We start from the raw sequence: 24,828 nt of genomic DNA on the forward strand, positions 1-24,828 counted from the left end.
GCTGCTGCTGTGCTCTGTGGTCCAAGACAGTTTCTTCATCTCCCAGAGTGGGGCCTAAAATGGTAGAAAGTCACAGCTGGGGTGATCTTAAATATACAACTTTGCATGTCACAGCTGGGAGATACCTTCCTCATCTAGATTCTGTGATTCTGTGAAGATGAAGAATTCAGGGGAGCCCTACCATGTACCTAGCCAGTGGCCAAGCCCACCCTGTCTTATGGTGGCCCATGCTGCTTTGGGGCGGCTCCTTGGGTAAAGGAGGTTTTGCCCCGAGTTGGCCCAAGCTTTCCTGGCTTCTCAGAACTGCTCCTGACTCTTCTCTGAGGGGCCAAGCAGAACAAAGCTAAGCCCTCTGTTGGCCCACTCTCCATATATCCATGAGAAGCCAGTTTTCTTCTGGATATTCTCCAGGTCATCAATCATGTCTTTCCTAAACTGTGATGCCCAGACCTGAACAATACTCCAGATGTGCTCTGAGCACCTTAAAAAAAACCCTCATTATCATCATCAAAGAAACAGATTTCAATATTCAAAGAACCCTAAGAAGATCCTGTGTGAATCTTTGAGCTTCATGCATGTAGTTTATTTTTAAGTGTAGGTTAAATTTGACAAGCAAGGTGGTTCAGTGGATAGAGCACTCAGTCTAGAGTCAGGAAGACCCAAGTTCAAATCTGGCCTCTAACCTGTGTGACCCTGGCCAAGTCACTTAACCTCTGCTTGCCTCAGTTTCCTCAATTGTAAAATGAAGATAATATCTACTTCCCAATGTTGGAGTGAGGATCAGATGAGATAGTAGTTGTAAAGGACTCAGCACAGTGCCTGGAATGTATAAATGTTAGTTTCTTCCCTTCTTCTCTCATCATTAAAAGAAAGGAGTTGGACTAGAAAGTTCTGAGGTCCCTTTCAGAACTAGAGCTGTGATAACAGCAACAACAATGAAAATTGTCCTGTTCATGTCTTCTTTGTGACTTTCTTTGTTTTCTTTTGTACATTTTCATGCTTTATTAAGGTTCTTTTCTCTTTTTTTGCATCCTGACAACAACCCACTAACTCATCTCCTGCCCCTCTTCCCCAATCTATTGCTTCCCTGGAAACTAAACCTCTGTTCATGTGGCTTTCAGAGACTCAAACTGAGCTTGTGGAATTGATGTTTTGAGCCCAAGACTGTGACTTGACATTTGTGCCTAGAGCATCTCATCTCGTTAATTTCAGCCCCACGCTCTAAACTATTAAGATACATTTGTATCCTTACTGTCACTGAGAGTCTGTATTGGCTAACCCTCTCAGCTTTGTGTCCTTTACAAATCTGATGAGCATATCATCTCTGTTTTTCTACAAGTCTGTCAATGATCATTTATTAAGAGCCCAATATGTGCCAGGCCCTTAGCTTAAGAACTAATAAAGGCAAAAGATAGTCTTTGCTTACTATAAGGAGCTCCCAATCTAATATCATTGATGAAAACATTAAATATCAATGGGCCAAGCATAGATCCCTAGGGCACTCCACTGGAGACCTCTTGTCATATTGGCATTGAACCCTAAATGACTTCTTTTTAAAAATGTTTCTTTTTTATTGCGAACTCAACCAACATTGACAAACAGGAATATTTCAACATATAAGAACAGGAAAAAAGGATTAGGTATGAACCTATAAACTGTTATATACAGTTTGGGCTTTTTTAAAGTATTTATTTAACACTATAGTAACAAAACTTTTCTACTGATTCCCATCCCCCCTGAGCTTCCTTTCTGCTCCCTTCTGGGTATTTTTTGATGTTTCTTGGATGCATTTTTTTTTTTACCTCTTTGTTTCTTTTTTCCATCATTATCTCTACCCAGCAATTCCCCAATCCCAAGTAGAAGCTCTCCCTAGTACCATTGAGGTCTGGAATGACATCTCTTTGAAGTCATCATCCAACCAGTTCCAAAGTTGACTAACTACCCTGTTGCCCAGCCCCCACCTCTCCATGTGAATAATTGGCATGAGAAAATGTCCACTGTCTTTCTAAAATCTAACTGAAATCCTCATCTAAACCACTTCTTTATGACCTAATAATGAACCTAGGGGTGTCTGAGCTCCCTACCAGTCAGAGCCTTCTGGTACAGTCATCCTTTGACCACCTTTTCTTAGCTAGACCCCAAAGATCAGTGGTACCCATTTCATTTCCAGCTTTTGGCTGTGATAAATTGGGGTGGGAGAACTTAGTAGGTATGAAGCTTTTCTTTATGCCCTTGACCTCCTTGGAGTAAGGGACTTGGAATTTGAAAAGGCTTCCCATTCCAAAGCTACCATCCCAGAACTAAGCTCATATATATAAGACACTTGGGAGGTAGGGCAACTATTACTTACAAATTAGAATGAGCCTACTCATTATATGGGGCACGTTAAGTGCCTTCCAATTATGCCTTCCCTCCTTCCCCAAGCCAGGCGCAGTTCCTAGTTGCCTGTCATTATCTCCCTGGACTGTGTTTACTCACTAAAAAACACAGGGTAGGCATAACCATATGCAGATGTGACTTTATTAGGGCCCCCAGGGGTGTAGTTCAAACTTTCTCCAAAGTGCTCATTCTCGAACTCCATCTGGAGTCAGCAAAAGCTTTGATGGAAGCTGCTGACTTGGAAGATGTAGGGCAAAGTTTAGTGGACCAAGTGACCAGGTCAATTCCTTCAGCAAACCATGGATTGAATTTCCAACCAGCTGGACAAGAAAAGAAGATGCTAAGATGAATGTGAAGTGGCTGCCTACAGGTAGCTTCCAGAGAAATGAGATGCATAAATGAGATAGTGGAGGGATCTGGGATCAGTGGAGTGGGCTCAAAGTCTATCTATTACAAGGGTGGGGAATCTGTGGTCTCCAAGCCACATGTGGTCCTCTAGGTGCTCAAGTGTGGTCCCTTGACTGAATCTGAACTTAGAATCAGTCAAAAGATTGTGCCAGAGGACCCAGTGGCCTGGAAGCCACAGGTTTCCCACTCCTGATTAACTCATGAGTCCTCACCCTGCTCAGGAAGTTAAGTGACTTAGCCAGGGTCACATAGCTACTGATAATGTTTAATATAAAATTTTGGAATAATCTCTTTGTTCTCTCTGAAGCAAACTCAGAGAATGCCTCTCCTATGTCAACAAAGCCAGCCAAGGATGACTCTACATTCCTTAAGAGACCTTTAACCTAAGACACTATCTTGAATAATGGGACGTTTTCCATATCTCGATATTTATGGACATGTGCTGTGTTGTGGCATGTTGATGGTGAAGAAAGCATAGACATCTTAGGCCGTAATTTCTATTGAACTTTGTTTACCCTTTCCTATGTCAGTTATCTGTTTAGGGCAGGAAGCCTGCCACTCACTAGTGGTGGGATTTCCTTATCACCGAGACATATGTTTATCCAGCCTGGAATCCCAAGGCCTGACCAACATTGCTTTGTTAATTGTCCTGTCTTACTGAATTTATGGTTTGCTTAATTAGGAGAGTTTCTTTCTCACAGCAAAATGTATATAAGTCAGAAGATTTCTGCACTGGGTAGCCAGAACATTTCTGGCTCCATAATGCATTATGTAACTGTTTTCTTTAATAGGGAATTGATCAATTAATTAATTAAATCATAAAATGTATGCACTTAGCCTGTTGCCTTTCTTTCAAAGTTTTAAGGTCAACACTACTAAGTGTCAAAGGCAGGATCTGAAACCAGGTCTTCTTACTTCCAGCTCAGCACTCTATTTTCTATTCTGTGCTCACCTCTGTGAGATAGGTAAACATACAACAAATCTACAAGCCTGTGTCCAGCAGTGTATATGTAGGTGAGACCACTGACCTTGGAGACAGAGAGTCTCCAAAGGTGTGTTCAAATCCCACCTTTCCCCTCTTTCTTAGCTTCAGTTTCCTTATCTGAAAGATGAGGGCATCGGGTCAGATGACTTCTAAGGTCTCTTCCAGTTCTAGAGCCGTGAGCCTATGACCCTTAGGTGATAATAGCATAAAACAGAGTTCCCAGAAAAGTTTAGGGACAGAAGTTTGGGGCTGGAGGAAACAGTAAATGTAGAATGGGGGCAGTGGGTGGCCCTGCCTTGAAGGATGGGGAAGAGTTGGCACTGGAGAGATGGTGGAGAAAGGCATTCTGGGAAGAGGACAAGAAGGGGCAGAGATGAAAAAAGGTATGGATGAGTTCATAGGAGAAGAAGATGTTTATCTAGGCTGGAACCAATATTGGGTTTATGCATAATGGAAAATAGTGAAAAGGTAGGCTGAGGAGAAAGGACAGAAAAATGTAATTGTGTTCAGAGGGGCACTGTCTTGTTTGGCGACCTTACAAAGACCTCAGTGAGAGGCTGCATGGATTAGCAACCTTGGATTCACAGGTTTTTCAGGAAGACCTGAATGCTCTGATAAAATCTGTTCTCTAGGCTGTGGGACCCATCCTTCCAGTAGGTTAGTGTTTCCTCTCCAGGAGTTTCCTAGGCTGATGACATCACAGGTCTGCATCTGTGGCTGAACTCCCTCCCCTCCTGGGGCTCTTAGCTTAAGTTAGGGTAGATGATTAGATGGTATAAAAAAAGATGCTCCCCAGTCCCCACCCCCAGACAACCTGGTAATGGGTTTATATAACCAATTGAAGCAGGCTGACTGATTCTGCTGAAATGCTTCCCTCCTGACCTTAGCAGAGGAATAAATGTATACTTCATTACCTACAAGTGTATAATTCCTAGAAGCATCAAAGATACCAGGATCTCTGTGATCTCATAAAGCCTTGAAAGGCAGTACAGTGTAGGGGATAGAACTTGATCTGGTTCAAATCCCACCTCAGACATTTACTGTGTGACCCTAGACAAGTTACTTCCTGCTCTGTGCTTTGGTTTCCTTATCTATAAAATAAGGGAGTTGGGGCTCAGTGGCCTCTGGGGTCCCTTCTGGTTCTCAGTCTATGACACTATCAGGGGTTCTGAATTTGGGATCTGTGAACCTGCTTTAAAAAAAACATTTTGATAACTATTTTAATATAATTGATTTCCTTTGTAATGAATGTATTTGTTTTATTTGCTTAAAAATACTATTCTGAGAAGGGATCCCGAGGCCTCATCAGACTATCCAAGGGGCCATGAATCCCTATACCCTAACCCTAACCCTAAATACACTCATTCCCGTCCCATAATGAGGAGACCCCAACCAAGGAGCTAAAGTCAGTAAACAAGCATTCCTACTATGTGCTGGTCCTGGCCTAAACACTGGGGAATATAAAAAAAGATGGAAAAAAATCAGAACAAAACCCCTAACTATTCTCAAGCAGCCTTGAGTTTGTTTCCTTGCCCCTGATAAAGAGAGGTTTTCTGGTGGCCACTCACAGATTTCTTTTGGCCACTCACAGCATCACATGAACAATCAGGTTGTCTTTGTAGACTGAGCCCAAAGTAGACTGGGAGCTTTTCACACCTTCTTACCCAGAGACCCCTGTGGTTTGATCAGTGCTTTGCAGAGGATGCTTAGCATCCTGACTTCCTTGAAGACTCAGCTCCCAGGTCTCCCTGTAGTGTGTAGGTTGAGACCTACAGTTTAAGAAGTGCTAAAGGGGCCCTGTCTCCGAAACTCTTGGGATCTACCTCCTTCCCCGACAGCCATCCCATCAACTCTCTGAGGTCAGGAACAACTGATCAATCCTCCCTCTCTCGCTGTTTTGTGTCGGTAGTGGGTCAGGTAGTGGTCTCCTCTCTTCCTCAAAGAATCTCAAATAATCTGGTTACCTAGTCTATCTTCCCTGCGGAGGGTAAACCCCTTGAGTTCAGGTGCTCTTATGTTTTCTCTTTGGAGACTCAGCCCCTACCCCAGAGATTTGTCAGCTGTTATGATAACAGTCTATGCTGTCTATGGCCAACAGTAACTTGTGTATGAGAAATGGCTTAAAACAGGTGTTGTCAAGGATACCTTTGATGGGGAAAGGAGACAGGCAGCTGTGGAGCAAATCAGCACTTTGCCCTGGGGATTTTAGTGCCTTCAGTTGTGTCCGACTCTCCATGACCCCATTTGGGCTATTTTCTTGGTCAAGATCCTGGAGTGATTTGCCATTTCCTTCTCCAGTGCATTTGACAAATAAAGAAACTGAGGCCAATAGGGTTAAGTGACTTGCCCAAGGTCACATTTGAACTCAGAAAGATGAATATTCCTGAACATGGTAGGAGCAAAATAAACATTCATTGACATCTCTATAGTGCTTCAAGGTTTGCAAAGGGCTTTATGGATACTATCTTATTTAGTCCCACTTACCCTTAGGGGTAAGTGCCAATGTCATCCCCATTTTACAAATGTAGAAAACAATTCCCAGAGAGGTTAAGTAACTTTCCTGGGATCACAGAGCTGATAAGCAGGATTCCAACTCAGGTCTTCTACTCCAAGTCCACCACTCGCTCTTTTTCTGTTGCTGCCGTTACTACTAACTTCAGCAATGCATCATATCTCTAGAGCCCTTTAAGATTGACAAACTATGTAGAGAGGTAGACAATACAATTATTCCTGCCATCTTGCACATGAAAAGATTGAGGCTCCAAGAGCAGAAATAGATTCCTCGGGTCCCACAACTTAGCATCAGAGGCGGGATCAGAACTTAAGTTTTGAGACTCCAAGTCTAGACTGTTTATTCCTTCGGTTAGATAGTAAGCTTCTTGAGGACAGGGGCCTCTTCACATTGAAGAGATACTTGTTGAAGGAATAGTCACCCTTGAAAAGAAGGCATTTTGCCTTTCAGTTGGGTTTTAATCGACAGGGTACTGGGTTCCTCAGGTTTCATGCTCCGCGAACTGTATCTGAACACGTGCTAAGCCCCATAAGGAGAGGCTCTTTCTGGACACAGAGTGTTCCAAAGAAGACAAAACACTTGAAAACTTCAAGAAATTGAACTTCAAGACCCAGATTCAATGTAATGAAGAAGCAGAAGGATGAGCTCGCACTCCCTTTACGGAATGGGGCTTCTCAATCAGTCAGTCAATTAACACACATTTTATTAAGCACCTACTACATGCCAGGCCCTGGAGATATACAGAGACACAAATGAAAGGTCCTTATCCTTAAGGAATAGGGAAAGCCACATTGGCACATACAAGTATATACAGAAAAAGAAATGTACAAAATAAATGCAATGTAATTCAGGAGGGTGGCCCCAGTAGCTGAGGGGATCAGAAGGGCCTCATTTAGGAGATGGTGTTTGATTGGAGCTTTGAAGGAAACTGGAGATTCTATGAGAAGCATGTGAGAAGGAAGGGCATTCCTGGCATGGGGATCTTCCTGGACAAAGACACAGAGATTAGAGATAAAATGTCACATTAAGCTGGCTGATTTTATTTGGCAAAGTATCTGAAGGGGAATCACATGTGATAAGACTGGAAAAGAAGATTGGTACCAGATTATGAAGGACTTTACATGTCAAATAAAAGAGTTTATACTTGATCTTAGAAAGAACTGGGAACTACTGAAGCTTAATGAGCAGGGGAGTAACCCCATAAGAACTGTGCTTTACTTTGGAGTATCTCTGACAGATGTATGGAAGATGGGATATAGGAGAGATACAACTTCACTCCACCAAGGATCCTTATATCTATGGGCAAAGTTATAATTTGAACCCCCCCCCCCAATTAGTTGAATCATGCCTTCCTGGGCAAGTGTAGCTGAAACTCCCTCTGTGATTTTGTTTCAGAGAAGTGTTAGACTATGTTTAAAAACAAACAACCAACCAAACTGTACCATCGGGGATGAAGAAGATGGTAGTCCTGTTCTCTACCTGGGTCAGATCATGTTTATGTTCACTTCTGGAGGTCACATCTTAGGAGGAACATTGATAAGACTGGCCTCACTACTGTTCCAAGATAAGACTTCCATCTCTCAGCTTTGGGCATTCTCTCTATCCCTTGTACCTGGAATGCTCTCCCTCCTCAGCTCTGACTGTCGACCTCCTTGGCTTCCTTTAAGTCCCAGCTAAAATCCTGCCTTCTAGAGGAAGCCTTCCCCAACCTCTGTTAATTCCATTGCCTCCCCTCTGTTAATTGTTTGCTATTTATACTGCAGAGAGCTTGCTTTTATATATTTGTGTATTGTCTGCTCTACTAGACTGTAAGTTCCTTGGGCAGGGACTGTCTTTTGCCCTTTTTGGATCCTCAGCTTTTAGCCCAGTGCCTGGAATATAGTTGGCCCTTAATAAATGTTTATTGATTAATTGATTACCTGGAAAATATCCAGAGGAGAACAATCAGAATAATGAAGGACCTCCAGTCTATCCCATTGAAGGATCAACTTAACGAAACTGAAATATGGAATCTGGAGAAGACTCATGACTGCTGTCTTCAAACACTGAAGGGAAGCCATGTAGAAGAACATAATGGGGTATTGATCATTGAGAGCTCAGCCCTTAAGAGCATGCACAGAGAGAGCACTTGTCTTATGAGAGCCTCCAAGTGGACTTTGATGCATGCCTAGGTGTTTTAAGACTAATTCTGATCTGATAACTGCCTGCCTTTTAGATTGGCTGCTAAGCCCGAGCTGGGTGTGCATCCAAAAGACTTCCAGCTGAGTTACTGGCATCTCCTCCATCAGGCCATGCTGTGCTTAGATGTGAACCTGGCAGGGTGATGGCTTGGTAGCAGCCCCCTAAAGAAGAATGGGGCCTGAACTAAGAGAGTAGTTCTATGAGTAGAGAGAAGGGGCCAACTATGAATGATGTTATAAAAACAGCAAGATTCTACTTGAGAGATAGCCTTCACATATTACTGAGAGGTACACGTGTAAGGAAACATTGGTATGGAAGTACAACTGGGATGGTGGTGAGTGAAGGGGCTGAGAGAAGGCCTCACTCAATAACTACAATCATCCGGTAGTAAGCAACTGAAAGAGATGGTAGTACTGGGTTATGTAAAAGGGACATGTTCATAGATCAAAGAATTCACAGAGAAATTCACAAGGTTTCCAGTGAAGTCAAACTCTTTCCCCCTTCCAGTGGGCCAGTCATGCAGTGAGAGCCTACGAGAAAGGATGGTTTGCTGGTCTGCTACTCTGGGACCTATGCCATATTAACAAGCTAAGAGAATGATCTTTAGCATACTGGAAGGACCACTTAAAGGGAATTCATGGGAGGAACCAGACAAGTCATCGAGGATAAGAAAGCGTGGATGGGTTGTGAGCTACATCATCAGAAGGTGTGAAGATGAGAGAATGCAAATCCATTGTAATCCAGTGTGTTTATTATATGCTGACTCATTCACTGAATGAAATGGGCCTTTAGTAATAACTCTAGACCCCCTTTCCCCTGTCCTCTGCAGGCTCCCAAGTGGGGAACTACAAGGTTAGAAGATTACCTTAAATGAATCAAGGGCATTCTAGGTACAATCCCTACTAAACTGGATGTGTTCTGCTATTCATTCCATCCCAATCCAACCCAATCCAAGTAACATTTATCAAGCACCTACTATGTGCCAGGCACTGAGAATACAATTAATAAAAAAAGCAGTCCCTGCCCTCAAGGAGCTTACAATCCAAAGAGGGGGGGAACAAGACACAAAAGGGGACAGGAAAGGGTGGGGACGAATGGCACTGAGACCATGAGGAGTCCAGGAGGCTCTCTCCCAAAAAGATGGTGGCTGATTTCTCTGCCTCCCTAACCCTCCTTCCTCATTCTCTCTTTTAGCACCTCAGCTACAGCTCCCTTGTGCCTCTGAATCCAGATCTGGAATGATCTGTTGGGTGTGTATATAGACCATGTACTAATAAGTACAAATAAAGCTCAAGCTTCACTTGGCATCATAAGCTCTAGAATCTTCTAGGGACCTTCAAAGCCAACATTTTCATTTTACAGATGAGGAAACTGAAGGTTGGGGGTGTTGAATGACTTGTCTGAGGTGACAAAAGTAATATGAGAAGAAGGTAGGATTTGAATGTCTTCATGGGGTCATAGAATCAGAAGGGATCTTGGAGGTATAGCTATTTAATGTTCATAGAACACTTCCATACATTGTCTCATTTCATCCTTATGACAGCTCTGTGAGAGAGGTGCTGCTGTTAGCCCGGTTTTACAGATAAAGTAACTGAGGTACAGTAACTTGCCCAGGGTTACACAGCCAGCAAGTATCTGAGATTGGATTTAAACTCAGGTCTCCCAGGCTCTAAATCCAGCACATTGTCCATTGGGTTGTTACCTCTTATTGAACTCCATTTTGCAGATGAGGAAACTGAGGTCCAGAGTTCAGCCACTTGGCCAAAGTCGAGGGTTTGAGCTCGGACTTTAAATCCAGGGCTCTTTCCACCAGATTGCCCTGCGGCTCCTTCCAAAGGCTCCTTTCTCCTCCAATATGACCCTCCTTTCACCAGGAGAAGGCAGAGCTGCCTAACTCTTAATTCTTCTGTCTTTTCCACCAAGGAGAAAAATCTTTGAACTGAATGGACTGAGCCCAAAGAGCTAATAGTCAATAACCAAGGAAGATAATGAGAGAGAAGGGAAACCAAATTCTAAAACAGATGGATTGTTAAAAAGTTAATGAACATCTGAAAAAGGTAGCAGTGACCCAAAAGAATCAACATGGCCTCCCCAAGAACATATCAGACTAAACTAACCTGAAAGCTTGTTTTCGGTAGTGTTTCTAGATTGGTAGATCAGGAGAAAGTTGTGATTTTTAGGGAAGTATAAGACCACAGCTCTTATGCTACTCTTACAGAAGAGGTAGAGGGAAGTGGGTGAGAGGACAGAATAATTAAGTGGATTTGAAGCTGGTTAAAAGGATGGACCCAAAGGGTAGTCACTAGTGATTTCAGTATCAACTGGAAAGAAATCTCCAATGTGTTAGGGAGCTTAGCCCTATGCAATTTAACAGTTTTAACAATGACTTGGATAAAGGCAGAGATGGCATGCTTATCCACTGTGGACAACCATAAAGCTAAGCAGGATCTTAGAGTTAGAGACCATCAATTCCAACTCCTTTATTTTACAGATGAGGAAACTGAGGCCCAGAGAGGTTAACTAACTTCCCAAGGTCACACAGATAGTAAGCAGAATTTGAACCTGGGTCTTTCTGATCCCAAGTCCAAGACTCTATCCAGTATGTTACACAGGATAGTTAACACACCAGCTTGAAAGAGATAGGATTCAAAAAGATGTTGTCAGTACAGAACACTTGGGCAGACTTGAATAAGCTGAAATAGAATAAGGGTCAATGTAAAGTCTGAGACTTGGGCTCAAAAAATCAATTTTGTAAGTACAGGGTGGAAGAGCTGTCTCCAGACAATATTATTTGTCTGAAAAAAATCTGGGGATTTCAATAAAGATCCACATGAATTAACAGTGTGATATAGCAGCCAAGAAAACTAATACAATATAGGACTACACTATAAGAAACAGTTTGGCATACAGCTGGCCTCAAAGTTCATTCAAGTCCTGTCTCTGATCCATATTGATCATATGACCCTGGGCAAGTTATTTAAGTCTTCTAGGAAACTCTCTGAGACTATAAATTGCAGAAAAGCCAATTGCTTTGGAAGACAGAATTTCTTCCTCTGGGAGTCCTTTCTAATGATAAAGTCACAGGTCTGTTCCCTAACTAACTCTACAAGAAATCAAATGTCTGAAATTAAGAGAGTGCTAGGCCCTCTGTACTCTGCCTTCCTCAGGCCTCACCTAGGCTAGCAGGCTCAGGTCTGGGCATTAGGGAAGATGCTGATAAATTGAAGAATTTATCTCAAACAGAGGAAAGCATCCAGAATGGTAAAGGGCTCTGAGACCATGCCATGGGAGAAGCAGTTAGAGGGTGTCTGTTCTAGAGCAGAAAGGACACAGTAAATATCCTCAAACACCTGAAGAGTTATCTCTTGGAAAAGGGATTGGATTCATTCTGCTTCATGACAGAGGGCAGAACTAGAAATAATAGTTGAGAGTTGCCAAAGAACAAATTTAGGCTTGATCTGATTACCAACTTCTATTTGGTTGGTTGGCTGTTGTACTTTGTTCTTGAATAGGACCAAAATGACATCACCATGCTAGAGTCCAGTTTCAATGTGTCCAGCTGTGGCTGATCAGACCAATATGAGCTTGGAATGCTCTACCACAGGTCAGGTATGAACATTTGGGGTAGATTCTCTAAATCTGCACATCCTACGTTTCCTTTGAGCTGTTTCAATTCTGCTTTTCTCATACGGCACAGCACCTTCTCTGATGTGGGCATGCCATGCTGGGCAGTCCTGTGCCAGTGTCTCCCATGTCCCACAATCAAATCCAAAGTTCTTGAGAGAGACCTTGAGAATGTCCTTGTATCTCTGACTGCCATGTGAACGCTGGCCTGGTGTGAGTTCTCGTGTGTGGTTTGCATTTGAACTGTACAAGTGGAGAATATAACCTCAGGAGCTCTTCCAGCCAAAGGTGTGGATGGCCTCCAATTGGAGGTGCTGGAGCAGGATTCGGGGTCCAGTTTAGGTGGAACTAGATGACCTCTGGTCTCTTCCAGTTTGGAGATCCTGTGAAACTGGAACATTATTTTATGAACATTAATTACCAAAGGCGTGAAGACTGCCAGTGCCTGACAATCAATCAACCTTTATTAAGCACCTGCCATGTGCCAGGTGCCAGGATACACAGTGTGAGACACACAAAGCAGCTAGGGGTGCAGCAAGACAAGGAGCTGCCAGTCTGGGGGGGAAACAAACAAACATAAATATACAGAGGATAAACAGGAAATAATAAAGGGGGGGGTGCCAGGATGCAGCCATGGGGAGGGGTCTTCAGGCAGACGGGAGGGCCCGTGGCCCACTCAGGCCCAAGCTGCACTACACTGCCTCCAGGCCCCCTTCCAGGGCCGAGAACCTGGGAAGGGGCTGACCAAGGCCCGGGCCCAGGGTCCATGGGGGCACAGACATGCCCATGTGAGCTGTGATGAACTAAGGTGGTTGTGGACGTGGGACCTCGGGCCAGTCCTTTCCCCTCCGCAAGCTTTGGTTTCTTCCACCGTAAAATGGGGATATCTGCAGTCACTGGGGTCTGGATGAGACCCAAAGCCTTCACCTCCCCTGGATCTAAACTTCTTTTTCCGGATAACTGAGGGCAAGAGAAAACTCTCCTCAATGCCCAAGGTACGCCCTGCCCCCACCCTGAACTTGCGCATGCTCAGTTTCCACCCTGGGGATGGGCGGGGGAGTTGAGAGGCAGGGGGCGTGGTCCAACGGTCAGGCTCGTGGCAGGGGGCGGGGCTTCATGGCGTGGCGAGGCAGGTAGAAGGAAGCAATTCCCAAAGGGGGCGGAGCTTCCGGAACGCTTCCTGTCTGCACCTGCGCCGTAGCTCCGTGACCCCGGAAATGGCGGCACTGCCCTGAGCTGTCACACCGAAGACCGGCAACCGGCGCCGGGAGCGTGAGCTGTAGCGGGGGGCAATCTCGGCCTCTACAGGGGGTGGGTAAATGGAAGGGGGAGAGAGAAGGAGAACCCTGGCCGGGGGAAGGGGAGAGGGGGAAGGAAGAGAGCGAAGAGAGAGATGGAGGGATGGGATCGAGGAAGAGGGGACAGAATGGTGTGGAGTCGGGGGAGAGGGACGGGGGATAGATCGGAGTGGGGGAGAGAGGAGGGGGGATAGAAAGGAGTGAGGGAGAGGGAGGGGGGATAGAATAGAGTGAGGGAGAGGGAGGGGGGATAGAATGGAGTGAGGGAGAGGGGAGGGGGGGATGGACCGGAGTGGGGGAGAGGGGAGGGGGGATGGAACGGAGTGGGGGAGAGGGGAGGGGGGATGGAACGGAGTGAGGGAGAGGGGAGGGGGGATAGAAAGTAGTGAGGGAGAGGGAGGGGGGATGGACCGGAGTGGGGGAGAGGGGAGGGGGGATAGATCGGAGTGGGGGAGAGGGGAGGGGGGATGGAACGGAGTGAGGGAGAGGGGAGGGGGGATAGAAAGTAGTGAGGGAGAGGGGAGGGGGGATAGAACGGAGTGAGGGAGAGGGGAGGGGGGATAGAACGGAGTGAGGGAGAGGGGAAGGGGGGATAGAACGGAGTGAGGGAGAGGGGAGGGGGGATAGGACGGAGTGAGGGAGAGGGGAGGGGGGATAGGACGGAGTGAGGGAGAGGGGAGGGGGGATAGGACGGAGTGAGGGAGAGGGGAGGGGGGATAGGACGGAGTGAGGGAGAGGGGAGGGGGGATAGGACGGAGTGAGGGAGAGGGGAGGGGGGATAGGACGGAGTGAGGGAGAGGGGAGGGGGGATAGGACGGAGTGAGGGAGAGGGGAGGGGGGATAGAACGGAGTGAGGAAGAGGGAGGGGGGATAGAACGGAGTGAGGGAGAGAAGGACATCGACTAGCGGGTACAGAGGAAAGGGGGAATGGGGGGAGTAGAGGGGGAGGGGGACACCAGGGGGAGACAGGAGGCAGATAGAAGGGACTGGAGAAAGGGAAGGTGGGGAGAATCGAATGAATGGGGAAAGAATGGAGAAGGGGCTGGGTAAGTGGAAGGGGGATGAGGAGGGACTGATTGGAGGACCTCATTCTGCAGGTGAGAGAGGAGGAGGCCCTAGAACCCCTTCAGTGTCTCCAAGGGTGACTCCAGCCCCTCCTTCCCACACTTTGCATTCAGTCAGTCAACACATGCTAATACAATGGAAGCTGGAGTCAGAACTTCTGGGATTCAGACCCCTATTGTACCACTTGCTAGATGTGAGCCTTTGGGCATGACCCTCCTCACCCCTCTGGGTCTCAGATTCTCAGTGTGTAAAATGATAACATTCTTTGAACTTGACCTAACCCCCAGAGATGTAGTAAGGAAAGTGCTTTTGTCTAGCTTAAGGTACTATGAAAATGAGGGTAGTTTTTAGGAAGCAGCATTTCCTTTGTACCAGATTGGACCATCAGTTATTTACGGAAGCCATCTTGCCATCTCCTGCCTTGCAGAACTGCTCCCCAAACCTGGAATGCACCTCTTCCTCATGTCAGACCCTCAGTCAGCCAGTAAACATTAAGGGCCTCTTATGTGCCCCGCTCTGTACTAAGTACTGGGGATACAAAGAAAGCCAAAAGACCCTTGTCTCAAGGAGCTGCCAATCTAATGGGGAGACAACATAGATAATTGTGGACAAACCAGATGTATCGGAGACACTAGAATTAAAGGGGGTCAGGAAAGGCTTCTTACAAGGTAGCATTTCAGCTGGAACTTGAAGCAAGTCAGATGAGGATGCGGAGGGAGTGCCTTCCAGGCATGAGGGACACCAGAGAAAATGCTTGGAGTAGGGTAGCAAGGGTATTGTTTGAGCAACATCTAGAAGGCCAGTGTCCCTGGACTGAAGAGACTATGGGTAGGTTAGGAGGGTGTAAGATGTAAGAAGAATAGCAAGGAATGAAGGGGCCAGGCTGTGAAGAGTTTGAAATGCCAGACAGGATCTGTCTTTGCTCCTGGATGTAATTGGGAGCGAGAGAAGTTTCTGGAGTAGGAGTGTGCTGTGGACAGACCTGCACTTTAGGAGAATCATTTTGATAGCTTGGAGTGGGCAGAGGCAGCAGACTCCCCAGTCTAGGTGTGAGGTGATAGGGCCTGCACCAGGGCAGGGGCCTTGTCCCAGGAGAGAAGGGAGTACTCTTTCTCCAAATCTTGGTCTTCCAGGCTCCTTTCTGCATTCCCCTTCATGAAATCTCATCTTTCCCACTCTCCTCAAATAACCTTTTCTAGACTTCTCTCTGTACATGTTGGGATACTTTGCAGCAGATTGTAAGCGCTTTGTAGGTTTTGTTTTTGTACCCATTGAATTAGCTCAGTGACTTGTAAGTTTTTGGGTTTTGTTTTGTTTAGTCCAGACCTGCCTTTGATTACAGTAGCATAGAGAATTCCCAATTCGAGATTTCCCTCCACTGATGTAGGTGGTCACCCATTCTGCCTCTTCTCAGAGTTTCCCAGGGCACTAAGGTTAGGTGGCTCGCCCACAAAGCTCATGTGAGTCACAGGTAGGAGTCTTCCTGTGTCCCAGGCCAGCCCTCTCTCTGCTACATCCTGCTGCCTCTTGCTTTCTGTATCAATCAACCAATTGACAAGTATTTATTTGGCATTTACTGTGTGCCAGGCATTGTGCTGTTGGCTTGGGAGGGAGGGTCATGGGAGGAGTCTACAAGGGCTCAGAAAGCAAGATGAGGAAACAGGTCTAGAGAGGAGGAAGGAGAAATAGTGAGAGACTCCATATAGGGGAAGACTGTCAAAGGAGGGGTCCACTGTTATAACCTCTGAAGGTTACACAAGGTCATTCCATTTCATCAGTGTGATCCTGGGAGGCATCGTCCCCATCATACAGATGGGGAGAAAAGTCTAACAAGGTGAATTGACTTGCTGGGGTCATTCTAGAAACAGAGCCAGACTTTGAACTTGAATGTTGACTGCAAATTGAGTCCTCTTTCTTATTGCATTTTGTGCTGCCTGGAGCTCAGAGCAGGGAGTGGATTATGGGGAGGCTGGCAGTGTTATTGGTGATGGGAGTGGACTACACTGGGAGAGTGGCGTCTGGGATTTAAGGGATTTTCCCAGGCAATGGATTCCTGCCTCAGGCTCTTTGGACATAAGTCGCTTGAGAGCAGGGAAGCTGCCACTCCATAAATTACCCTGCAGTTACCATCAGTGCTGCCCCCTTGGGTCATAGGATCATAGAGAGAGAGCTGGCAGAGGTCTCAGAGGTCATGGGGTCCAGCCTTCTCACTTTATAAATGTGAAAACTGAGGCACAAAAAGGTTCTGTGACTTACCCAGAGTCTCACAGCTAGCCAATGTCTAAGGCAGAATTGGAACTTAGGCATATTGGATTCCAAGCGTAGTGTTCTCTCACTACACCATACTGCTACGGTCTCACATCTGTTGTCTTCTATAGGACTTTTAGTAAGTACTTTATAGTTTGTGTGTACTGGGAGCACTGGGGACCCTGCTGCTCAGCTCTCATTTCTTACAGAGCCCAACTGGAATGACCACCTAGTGTCCAGTGCCTGTCAGGTAGCTGGCTTTGAGACCTTGAGACAATTGGCTAGAGTCCCAGTGATTACTGTCTTCATTAAATCTTTTCAAAGTCCAAAGGGTTGCTTTGTGTGGCAGCAATGTCCTCATTTTATAAAGAGGGAAACCAAAGACCAAAAAGTCAAGGTGAACCCCATCCGTCTCAGGGTTCTCTTGTCAACCTCTCCCTGGTCTGTTGGCTTATGAGTACCAGTAACTCGCATTCCTAGAGCATTTGAAGGCTCATAGAGGCCTTCTCTCAGTTAGCTTATGAACACCAGTAATTCACATTCCTGTTGAAGACTCATTGAGGATCTTCACCCCATTGGCTACTGTTTTCAGAATTATTTCATGTGGGCCTTTTCTGTGCTGCCTCAGTGACCCCGCTCAAACTGTGTAAGAACATTTGGGGTTTTTTCTGGGCACCCTGGTTTAAGAAGGTATTGACAGATTGGAGAAGGTCCAAAGGAGGGCAGCCAAGACCCTTCAATTCATGTCCTTTGAGGACCTATTGGAGGGACTGGGATCATTTAGCCTGGAGAAAGAGAAGGTTCCAGGGACCTTGGAGCTGTCTACATGTAAATGGGAAAACCACCAGCTTTGGAGTTAGATGATCAGGCTTCCAATCTTGGCTTGTATTGGCCTGCACATGCTGCTGATCTCTGGACCTCACTTTCCTCCTCTGTAAAATAAAGTTGTTAGACTAGATGCCTCTGAGATCCTTCAGCTCTAGACCCATGATCCATAGTTATTTTGATGAGGATGGAGGAGGAGAGCAGAAAGTACTGACAGCTAGAACAAAGATTCTTCCTCATTTTTGTGCCATGGGCTCTTTTGGAAGTCTGGTGAAGCCTAGCAGAAGAAAGCTCTTACATATGGAAAATAAAGTACATAAAATTACAAAGAAAATGGATCATATTGAAATGCAGACATGGATTGTTTTTTAAGACAAGTTCATGGAGCCCTCATGAAGAATGCCTGGTCTAAACTCTGGCCTTTGAGGTCCCTTCCAGCACCAGTCCTGGGATCCTTTGAGTAGATTTGCTTCCTTTGGCCCCAGAGGCCAGAAGTAGGAGCCATGGGGCAGACATTACAAAGCCCAGTTGGAGTTGGGTGTCAGGAAACACTTCCTGCCCATGGGAGCTGTCTTCCTGGGGCATTTGGCTGCTGGGGGAAGTCATGAGCTCTCCCTCCTTGGAGTTTTTTAAAATCTGGAGGAGTGATATAACTGAGATTCTTTTTCTGGTAGAGGTTGGACTAGGCCGCTAAGGTCCCTTTCTAACCCTCTGGCTTTATAATAGCTTATAAATCCTGAGAGAGCCAGAACCTTCCCTCTCCCCTCTATCAATCACATTATTTAAGTCTTTTTTTTAAACATTGTAATCATTTCCTGAAATACAGCCCACTCCTCACCCGCTCTGAAATGCCCAGAAATGTAAATGAGGCCTAACATTAATGATTAGGGCAGGTGGCAGTGACTCAAGCACCCACCTAGTCCAACACCCTCATTTTGAAGATGAGTGAAATTCTATTTATACAGGCCCATCTCTGAGCACTGCTGGGCTTTAATGGGCCTGGAAGCTCATGGCTGGGCTGTCCTGCTGGGTGGATGACAGTCCGTCCATGTCTGTTGTTCCTGTGTGTGTGTCTCTTTCTATTAGTCCTCCATTGAGGATAAAAGGCTCAGAATTACAAGGAACCTCAGAGACACACAGGATCATAGACTTAGAGCCAGAATCCAGCCACACTCAATTTATGAAAGACCTAGAGAAGCTATTAAAAAGTAGTTTGGCCATGGTCATACAGGGGCTAAGTCGCAGAGGGGGGATTTGAACTTGGGCTCTTAGAGGCCTTCCAGTTCCCTTTGGTCCTGCATTATTTCTCACTGGGGCAGGAATCCCTTCCGTTGTATTCCCAGCAAGTGGTTAGTCTCCTCAGGTTACCTGTTCTATCACTAACATTGTTAGAAAGTTTCTTTTGACATCCAGCCAAAATGGCTTCTCCCCAACTGCCACCCATGGAGTCTAATTGGAGCCCCTTGGGGCCAAACAGAACTAGTTGAATCCCTCTTTCCTGTGACAGCCTTTCAAATACAACTCTCCTATCCCCTTGAGTCTTCTCCAGGTTAAATGTCCCCAGTTCTCCCAATCAATTCTCATATGGCATAGTCCAAAGATCTTTCATTATCCTGGTCCTCTGGATACCCTCCAGCTCACCAGTGATCTTCAGAACGAACCCTATACTTCAGATGAGATTTGAGCAGTGCATAATAAGACTATTAGTCACCTTCATGGGCCACCATATATGCCTCAATGTGGTTCAAAATGTTACAGCTTTTTTTTCCTGTACTATCACAGTATTTACTTGTATTGAACTTCTCCACTAAGACCCCCAGATCTTTGTCAGACATAGGTAACTAGTTTAGCCACTCTGTCTTTAAACATGTAAAATACGGTTTTTGTACCCAAGTGTAAGATGATCCATTTATCCATGTTTATTAATCTTTTAAAATTCAGCCCAGCGTTCTAGCCCATTGAACTTTTTTTGAATCATGTCTATCATCTGCTTATCCCCTTCTACAAAGTTAAAAAGTATATATGCCCTCTCTACCTTTACCCAAGTCATTGATAACAAGAGTAAACAATTGAAGACCCAGCACAGATCCCTGGGGCACTCTACTGAAGATTTCCCAAGTTGATATTGAACCGGAAATGGCTGCTCTTTGAGTCCTGAATCTGTTGGCATATACTCTGGTCTACTTAGCCTCTCCCATATTTTCTGTAAGAATAGCCTAGGGGACTTGCTTTGTCCCTCCTCTCATCCTTTTCTTCAAAATAGCCTTGAAAATCCCCCAGCAACCTCTTTGTTGCCCTTGCATGAGGTTATACCATGCTTTGGTCTCTTGACTCCCGTTCTCACATCTCCTCTGCGTATCTTTAAAGTCCAAGTTGGGGGGATGAGTTCCTTGCATATCTGCATTACTTTCTTTATCAACTCCTCTTTGTTGTTTCTGCTATATAACTTCAGAATTTCCTTTTTAGAGGGGGCAGTATAGAATTCGAGGCCAAACCCAGCCTTTCTCAGATTCCTTGACATTTCTGACCTGAAGTCTAGGATACATTTGAGACTCAGCTTGAGCTCTCTGTCATCTCTCTAAAGTTTTACAATGGAAAGGTTGCTTCCTTGCAAGGTTTCCTTCATTTAAACCCTGACAACTAATTCCTCTTTATTGGTACCAATCAGACTCGGCATTGGATTTCCTCTAGTGGGAAGGATGACAGCGCTGAAGCCTTTAATGATGAGGTGTTAGCTCCCCACTCATCTTGGCTTGTCCTGTTTAGATCTGGCTCTGCCTGCAGGACATTAGGCAGGTTACTTAACCTCCAAGGGTCTTGCTTTTCTCATCAGACCTCTTACAGAAGGGGTTTTAGGAGGAGGAGAAGGAGGGTGCCTTGTAAACTAGGAGCTGGCCTCATGCCCTGCTGACCCATTATTCTTTCTTGTTTGCCTTCAGGAGGAGGAGACCCCAGCAAAATGCCTGCATTGCCCTTGGATGAACTACAAATCACAGAAAAGGATCCAAAGACGGGCAAACTGAGGACAGTGCCAGCTCTGGTGAGCTGGGTGACTTGGGGGCCGTTAGCATCATGCAGGTTTACAAGTAAAAACTTCATGACCAACGTTTATCCATATTGGGGAGATGAGGCAGGGTGGTCAGCTGTTAGCTAGACCCAACCAAGTGCTCAACCTAGTCTGTGTCTGCCAAGCGCCATGTTGGTTAGCCAGTGAGAATATAAAGCCAAAAAAATGAGATAGACTTTTCATTAAGGAGTTTACATTTTTGCTGGGAAGTAGATTCTGAACATATAATCAGTCAAAAATCATTGATTAAGTTCTGAGAGTACAGACAAAAGTGAAACACTTTCTGCCTCCAAGGAGCTTACATTAATGGGAGAAACCATATGCATATATATGAGTATGTTCAAAGTAAATATGATGTAATTGGGAAAGAGGGACCCACGGGTGGGGTGGAGAATACGGTGGACCTCATGTAGGAGGTGACACTTGAGCTGAGCTTCGAAGAAAGCTGGAGAGTTGAAGAGGAGGGAGGGCATTCTAGGCATGAGAGACAGCCCATACAAAGGTATGGAGATGGGAGATAGAATGTGGGTCCAAGACCAGTTTGGCTGGACAGAGGAGTGTGTAAAAGTGTGTGATGTGTAATAAAGCCAAACTGAGGGGTTGGCACTTGATCCTGGAAGCAGTGATTTGAGCTTCTCAGAGGACCTGGGCCAACCTGTGCTGACTTTGGAGTCAGGGAGACTGAGGCTGTGGTCCAGGGGAGAGGTCTGTGTGTGTTGGGCTCTGTGTGGAGAGAAGGGGCCTGACGTGAGTGGTGTTGGGGATAGAACTGATCAGCTAAGGTGATCGATCTGTCAGGAGGAGGAAACAGAGTGAGGCTGAGTGCTTGGGTTTCTGGATGGATAGTGGTGTCCTTGCCAGGAGGAGGGAAGGGTGAGGGAGAGGAAGTGTTTGAGGGGGAATGAGAACTAGCTCATTTTTATACATGCTGTATTTGAGACGTCTCCACGTCATTCATCTTGAGGTGTCCAAGATGTCCAAGTAGGATAGTGTGGGTCTGGAGCCCAAGAGAGAGATCATTTGGGACTCATCTGTGTAGATGATGTGCACTATGGAGGCAGATGGTGGGGAGAGAGCAGTAATAGCCTGAGAGCCTGGGAAAGGCCTGGCGCACAGTAGGTATGATGTCATAAGGACTGACTGTTGGATTAAAGTCCTGGTGTTGGAGGAGGAGGAGGAGGAGGTGGCCCATATTGTCTGAGGAAGGAGAGATTGCTTTAGCCTGGAGGAGATGGGAAGGGGCTGTTGGGTGGAGAAGGCAGAACCAGGAGTCCTGGATGGCAGTCCTAGAGGTTTGTTACAGGGAAAGTTGTCCTGCAGGGCTGACAGCCTCTCCCTTCTCAGAGGGGTGTGACCACTTGGCCGGGATGTCTGAGTGGGGATGTCCGAGTGGGGATGCCTTTGGGGTACGGGTTGGACAAGATGCTACTGAGGCCCCTTCCAGCTCTCCCGTGCTGTGATTCTTAATCTGAGAGTATCTCAGGGATGGAGGACAGTAGCCTGTGCAAAAGCCCGAGGGCTGGAGACAGTGTGATGTGCAGGGATCAGCAAGTGGGCCAGTTTGGCTAGAAAACTGAAACATTTTCTTAGCAGGGGCCTACGTTTCAGTCATGCTTAGCCATAGACCAATTCCAGTGGCTCATGTTCAGAATTACAAGATCAGAGCGCCAGAAGGAATTGGACCTGTGGATGTCTTGGCTCATAGGCGGGTTGGTGAGCGGTTTTCAGCCCTGAACTGTTTAATGTATACAGGAATACTGACTGTGAGGCTGGAACCACCCTTGATCTTACTGGGCTAGGGGATGTCCCAGCAGTCACCTGAAGAATAGGGGGACTGTGAGAATACTGACTGGTGAGCTGGCTAGGGATCTCAGACCCAAGTGGGGGCTATCTGATAGGAACAGGCCTGGGCCCAGCTTCCTGAGGGCCACTCATCTGATCCCCCAGAGCATGAGCTTCCCTGCTCATCAGCAGTCTGGAAAAGGGCTGGGAACCAGGGCTCAATTCTCATTCTCTGCCCTCTCTCTGGCTTCCTTGGATCATCTTATGGCAGCTTTTACATGATGGGCATTTCTGGTTGTGGACCCTGCCCCTGGAGGCAAACCTTCCCTTGTAACAGAGAAAGCACTCATCCCAAACCAGATACATTCTATGGTGCATGCACCTTTCTGCCTTCCTCTTGGCATCTTAACTCTTCATGTTGTTGAGCCAGGTGCTGGGGCTGTGCACCCCCTCAATCTGGGTCTGAGCTCTTTTCACCCCTTCTTTGATTCATCCCTCACTCATTTCTAGCATCTGAACAGTCCCTGTGGCCGCCCCACAGGAAGTGGGGAGAACCAGAGGGAGAGGGCTTCGGCTGAGTGTGCTCAGAGCCCCAGATATGGGGGGGGAGATAGAGAGCATAGGGTCCCTGCCCTCAGGGAGTTGACAGCCTAGTTAGAAGAATGTGGAGGGAGACTAGGAGGAACAGGAAGTGTGCCTGCCTCTGCCTCTGCGTGACCTTGGGCAGATGATGTCTCCTTCTAGGCCTCAGTTTCCTCATCTGTAAAATGAGGCCTGGATGATTCTTTAAGGGACGTTATAGCTTTAGAGCCAGAATCCTGCGAACATCTGCTCGAGCACCCAGCATTAGCAGCTGAGCTTAGCTGTGTGAGGCAGGAGCTGCTTTGCCTGGGCCCCTCTCCTGGGAGTGGGCAGGAAGGTTTTCTTATGGCCATCAGTGCCCCCACTTTCCTGGCCTGCTGGCTTCCCCAGCCCTGCCTCAATCTAGATTCTTCTCCCCTAGAAGCACGCAGAGTCCCAGAGTGCTTTGGTGGCATCCTTTCTGCTTCTGGGTGACTCCCCTCTTGCAGATAATCACTGTTGGCCGTTGCTACTATCTGGTCATTGGGAAAGCAGAGCCTTGTTCTGAGTGGGGTCAGCTGGTCCATGTCGATGGTTGCTGCTGGTGCCTGAGGCAGAGCCCTTCTGAAGTTGCCCCTTTGCTTATAAGTCTGGGGACAGAAACTCTAGATGGTGGGATACAGTGGCCCCCAGAGCAATCAGAGAGTGGGGGGAGGTGTCCCCATTAAGGGAAGGTGTGCACAAGTGGGACAAGCCAACATAAAGGAGAAGGGAGGGGCTCACGGCCCATCCTGGCATCCCAGCTCCAGAACCAGAGAAGATTTTGCAGAAGAGGAAACAGGCTGAGAGGGATCCAAACTCAGGTCCTCTGACTCTTGGCCTATAGCACCATGTCACCTTCCATCTGGCAAAGCTGCATGGGCCAGAGGGAGAGACTGGTTCTAGAAACTGACAGTGCTTAGACTGGATAAGAGAAGACTTGGGAAACATGGAAGCTGGCGTGGGGAAGGAGCATTGGGCTGGAGCTTCTTGGCCTCAGAGGGTAGAGCTTGGAGCAGGGAGGTGGGGGCAGGGAGGAGGCTGCAGAGTAGCCCATCTAGGCTCCCCCAAAGCCAGGTCGTCCTTGCCTGCCTTGGGAGGCAGAACTCAGAGGCTCACTGGTCAGGGGTGGTATCTTGGGGGATTCCTTCTGGGGATGGGTTGGACTCCTTGGCCCCTGGGGCCAACTCTATGTGTATCAATCCCTTTAATAGGAGCTGAAGTGGGATAAGTCCTCTCTGGGAGGAGTAAATAGGCAATAGATTGGAGAAATCGCTGGCCCAGGGCTTCACTCATCTTAGAACTGAAGAGTTAGGGCGGAGGATGTGGGGTGGGCATGGCTGTGGGGGGCTATGGATGGAGGTTTAGGGTGGAGGACATGAGATGGGCATGAATTTAGGCTTAGAGCTGAAGAAGGCCCAGCTGAGCAGGGCCTTGCCTTGGCTACCGCTTCCAGCCCTACCCATCCTCTCTGCTTCTGTGGCCTCATGCTGTCCCCCAAAGAAGGCAGCCTCCTGTTTCTTGGGGAGCAGAGAGAAGTGGGCTCATGGTCAATCCTTCTTGTCTGGGCTGAGCTGAGTGCCAGGCTGAATGGTCAAACCAGGCGAAGGGACCTCGGGTTCATGGTCATCCTCCATGACTAACCTCCCTCATAGTCCCTCGTGCTTCCTCAATCCCTTAGCACCCAGACCAGAAGGCCGACCGCTGCTTTGTGCTGTACAAACCTCCGCCTGCAGACAGTGCCGCCGCACGGGTAGAGGAGTACCTGGAACGGGCCGCCTTCATCGCCGACGACCTCGACTGGCTGCTGGCCCTTCCTCACAAGAAGTTCTGGTGCCAGGTAACAACCCATCAT

At 46.9% G+C, this 24,828-nt stretch overlaps 1 protein-coding gene across 2 annotated transcripts in view; it reads left to right on the plus strand.

Moving 5' to 3' along the window:
- The first annotated feature begins 13,290 nt into the window (after window positions 1–13,290).
- The window catches only part of ASCC2 (activating signal cointegrator 1 complex subunit 2), a 36,752-nt gene continuing 25,214 nt past the window's right edge, over window positions 13,291–24,828 (plus strand). For both annotated transcript variants that reach the window (XM_072600020.1, XM_072600021.1), the window contains exons 1-3: window positions 13,291–13,400; window positions 20,464–20,564; window positions 24,655–24,813. In XM_072600020.1, the coding sequence (XP_072456121.1) occupies window positions 20,484–20,564; window positions 24,655–24,813 (240 nt within the window). In that variant the 5' untranslated portion in view covers window positions 13,291–13,400; window positions 20,464–20,483. The remainder of the gene's footprint in view (window positions 13,401–20,463; window positions 20,565–24,654; window positions 24,814–24,828) is intronic.

Source organism: Notamacropus eugenii, chromosome 4 (assembly GCF_028372415.1).
Source record: "Notamacropus eugenii isolate mMacEug1 chromosome 4, mMacEug1.pri_v2, whole genome shotgun sequence".
Lineage (NCBI taxonomy): Eukaryota > Metazoa > Chordata > Mammalia > Diprotodontia > Macropodidae > Notamacropus > Notamacropus eugenii.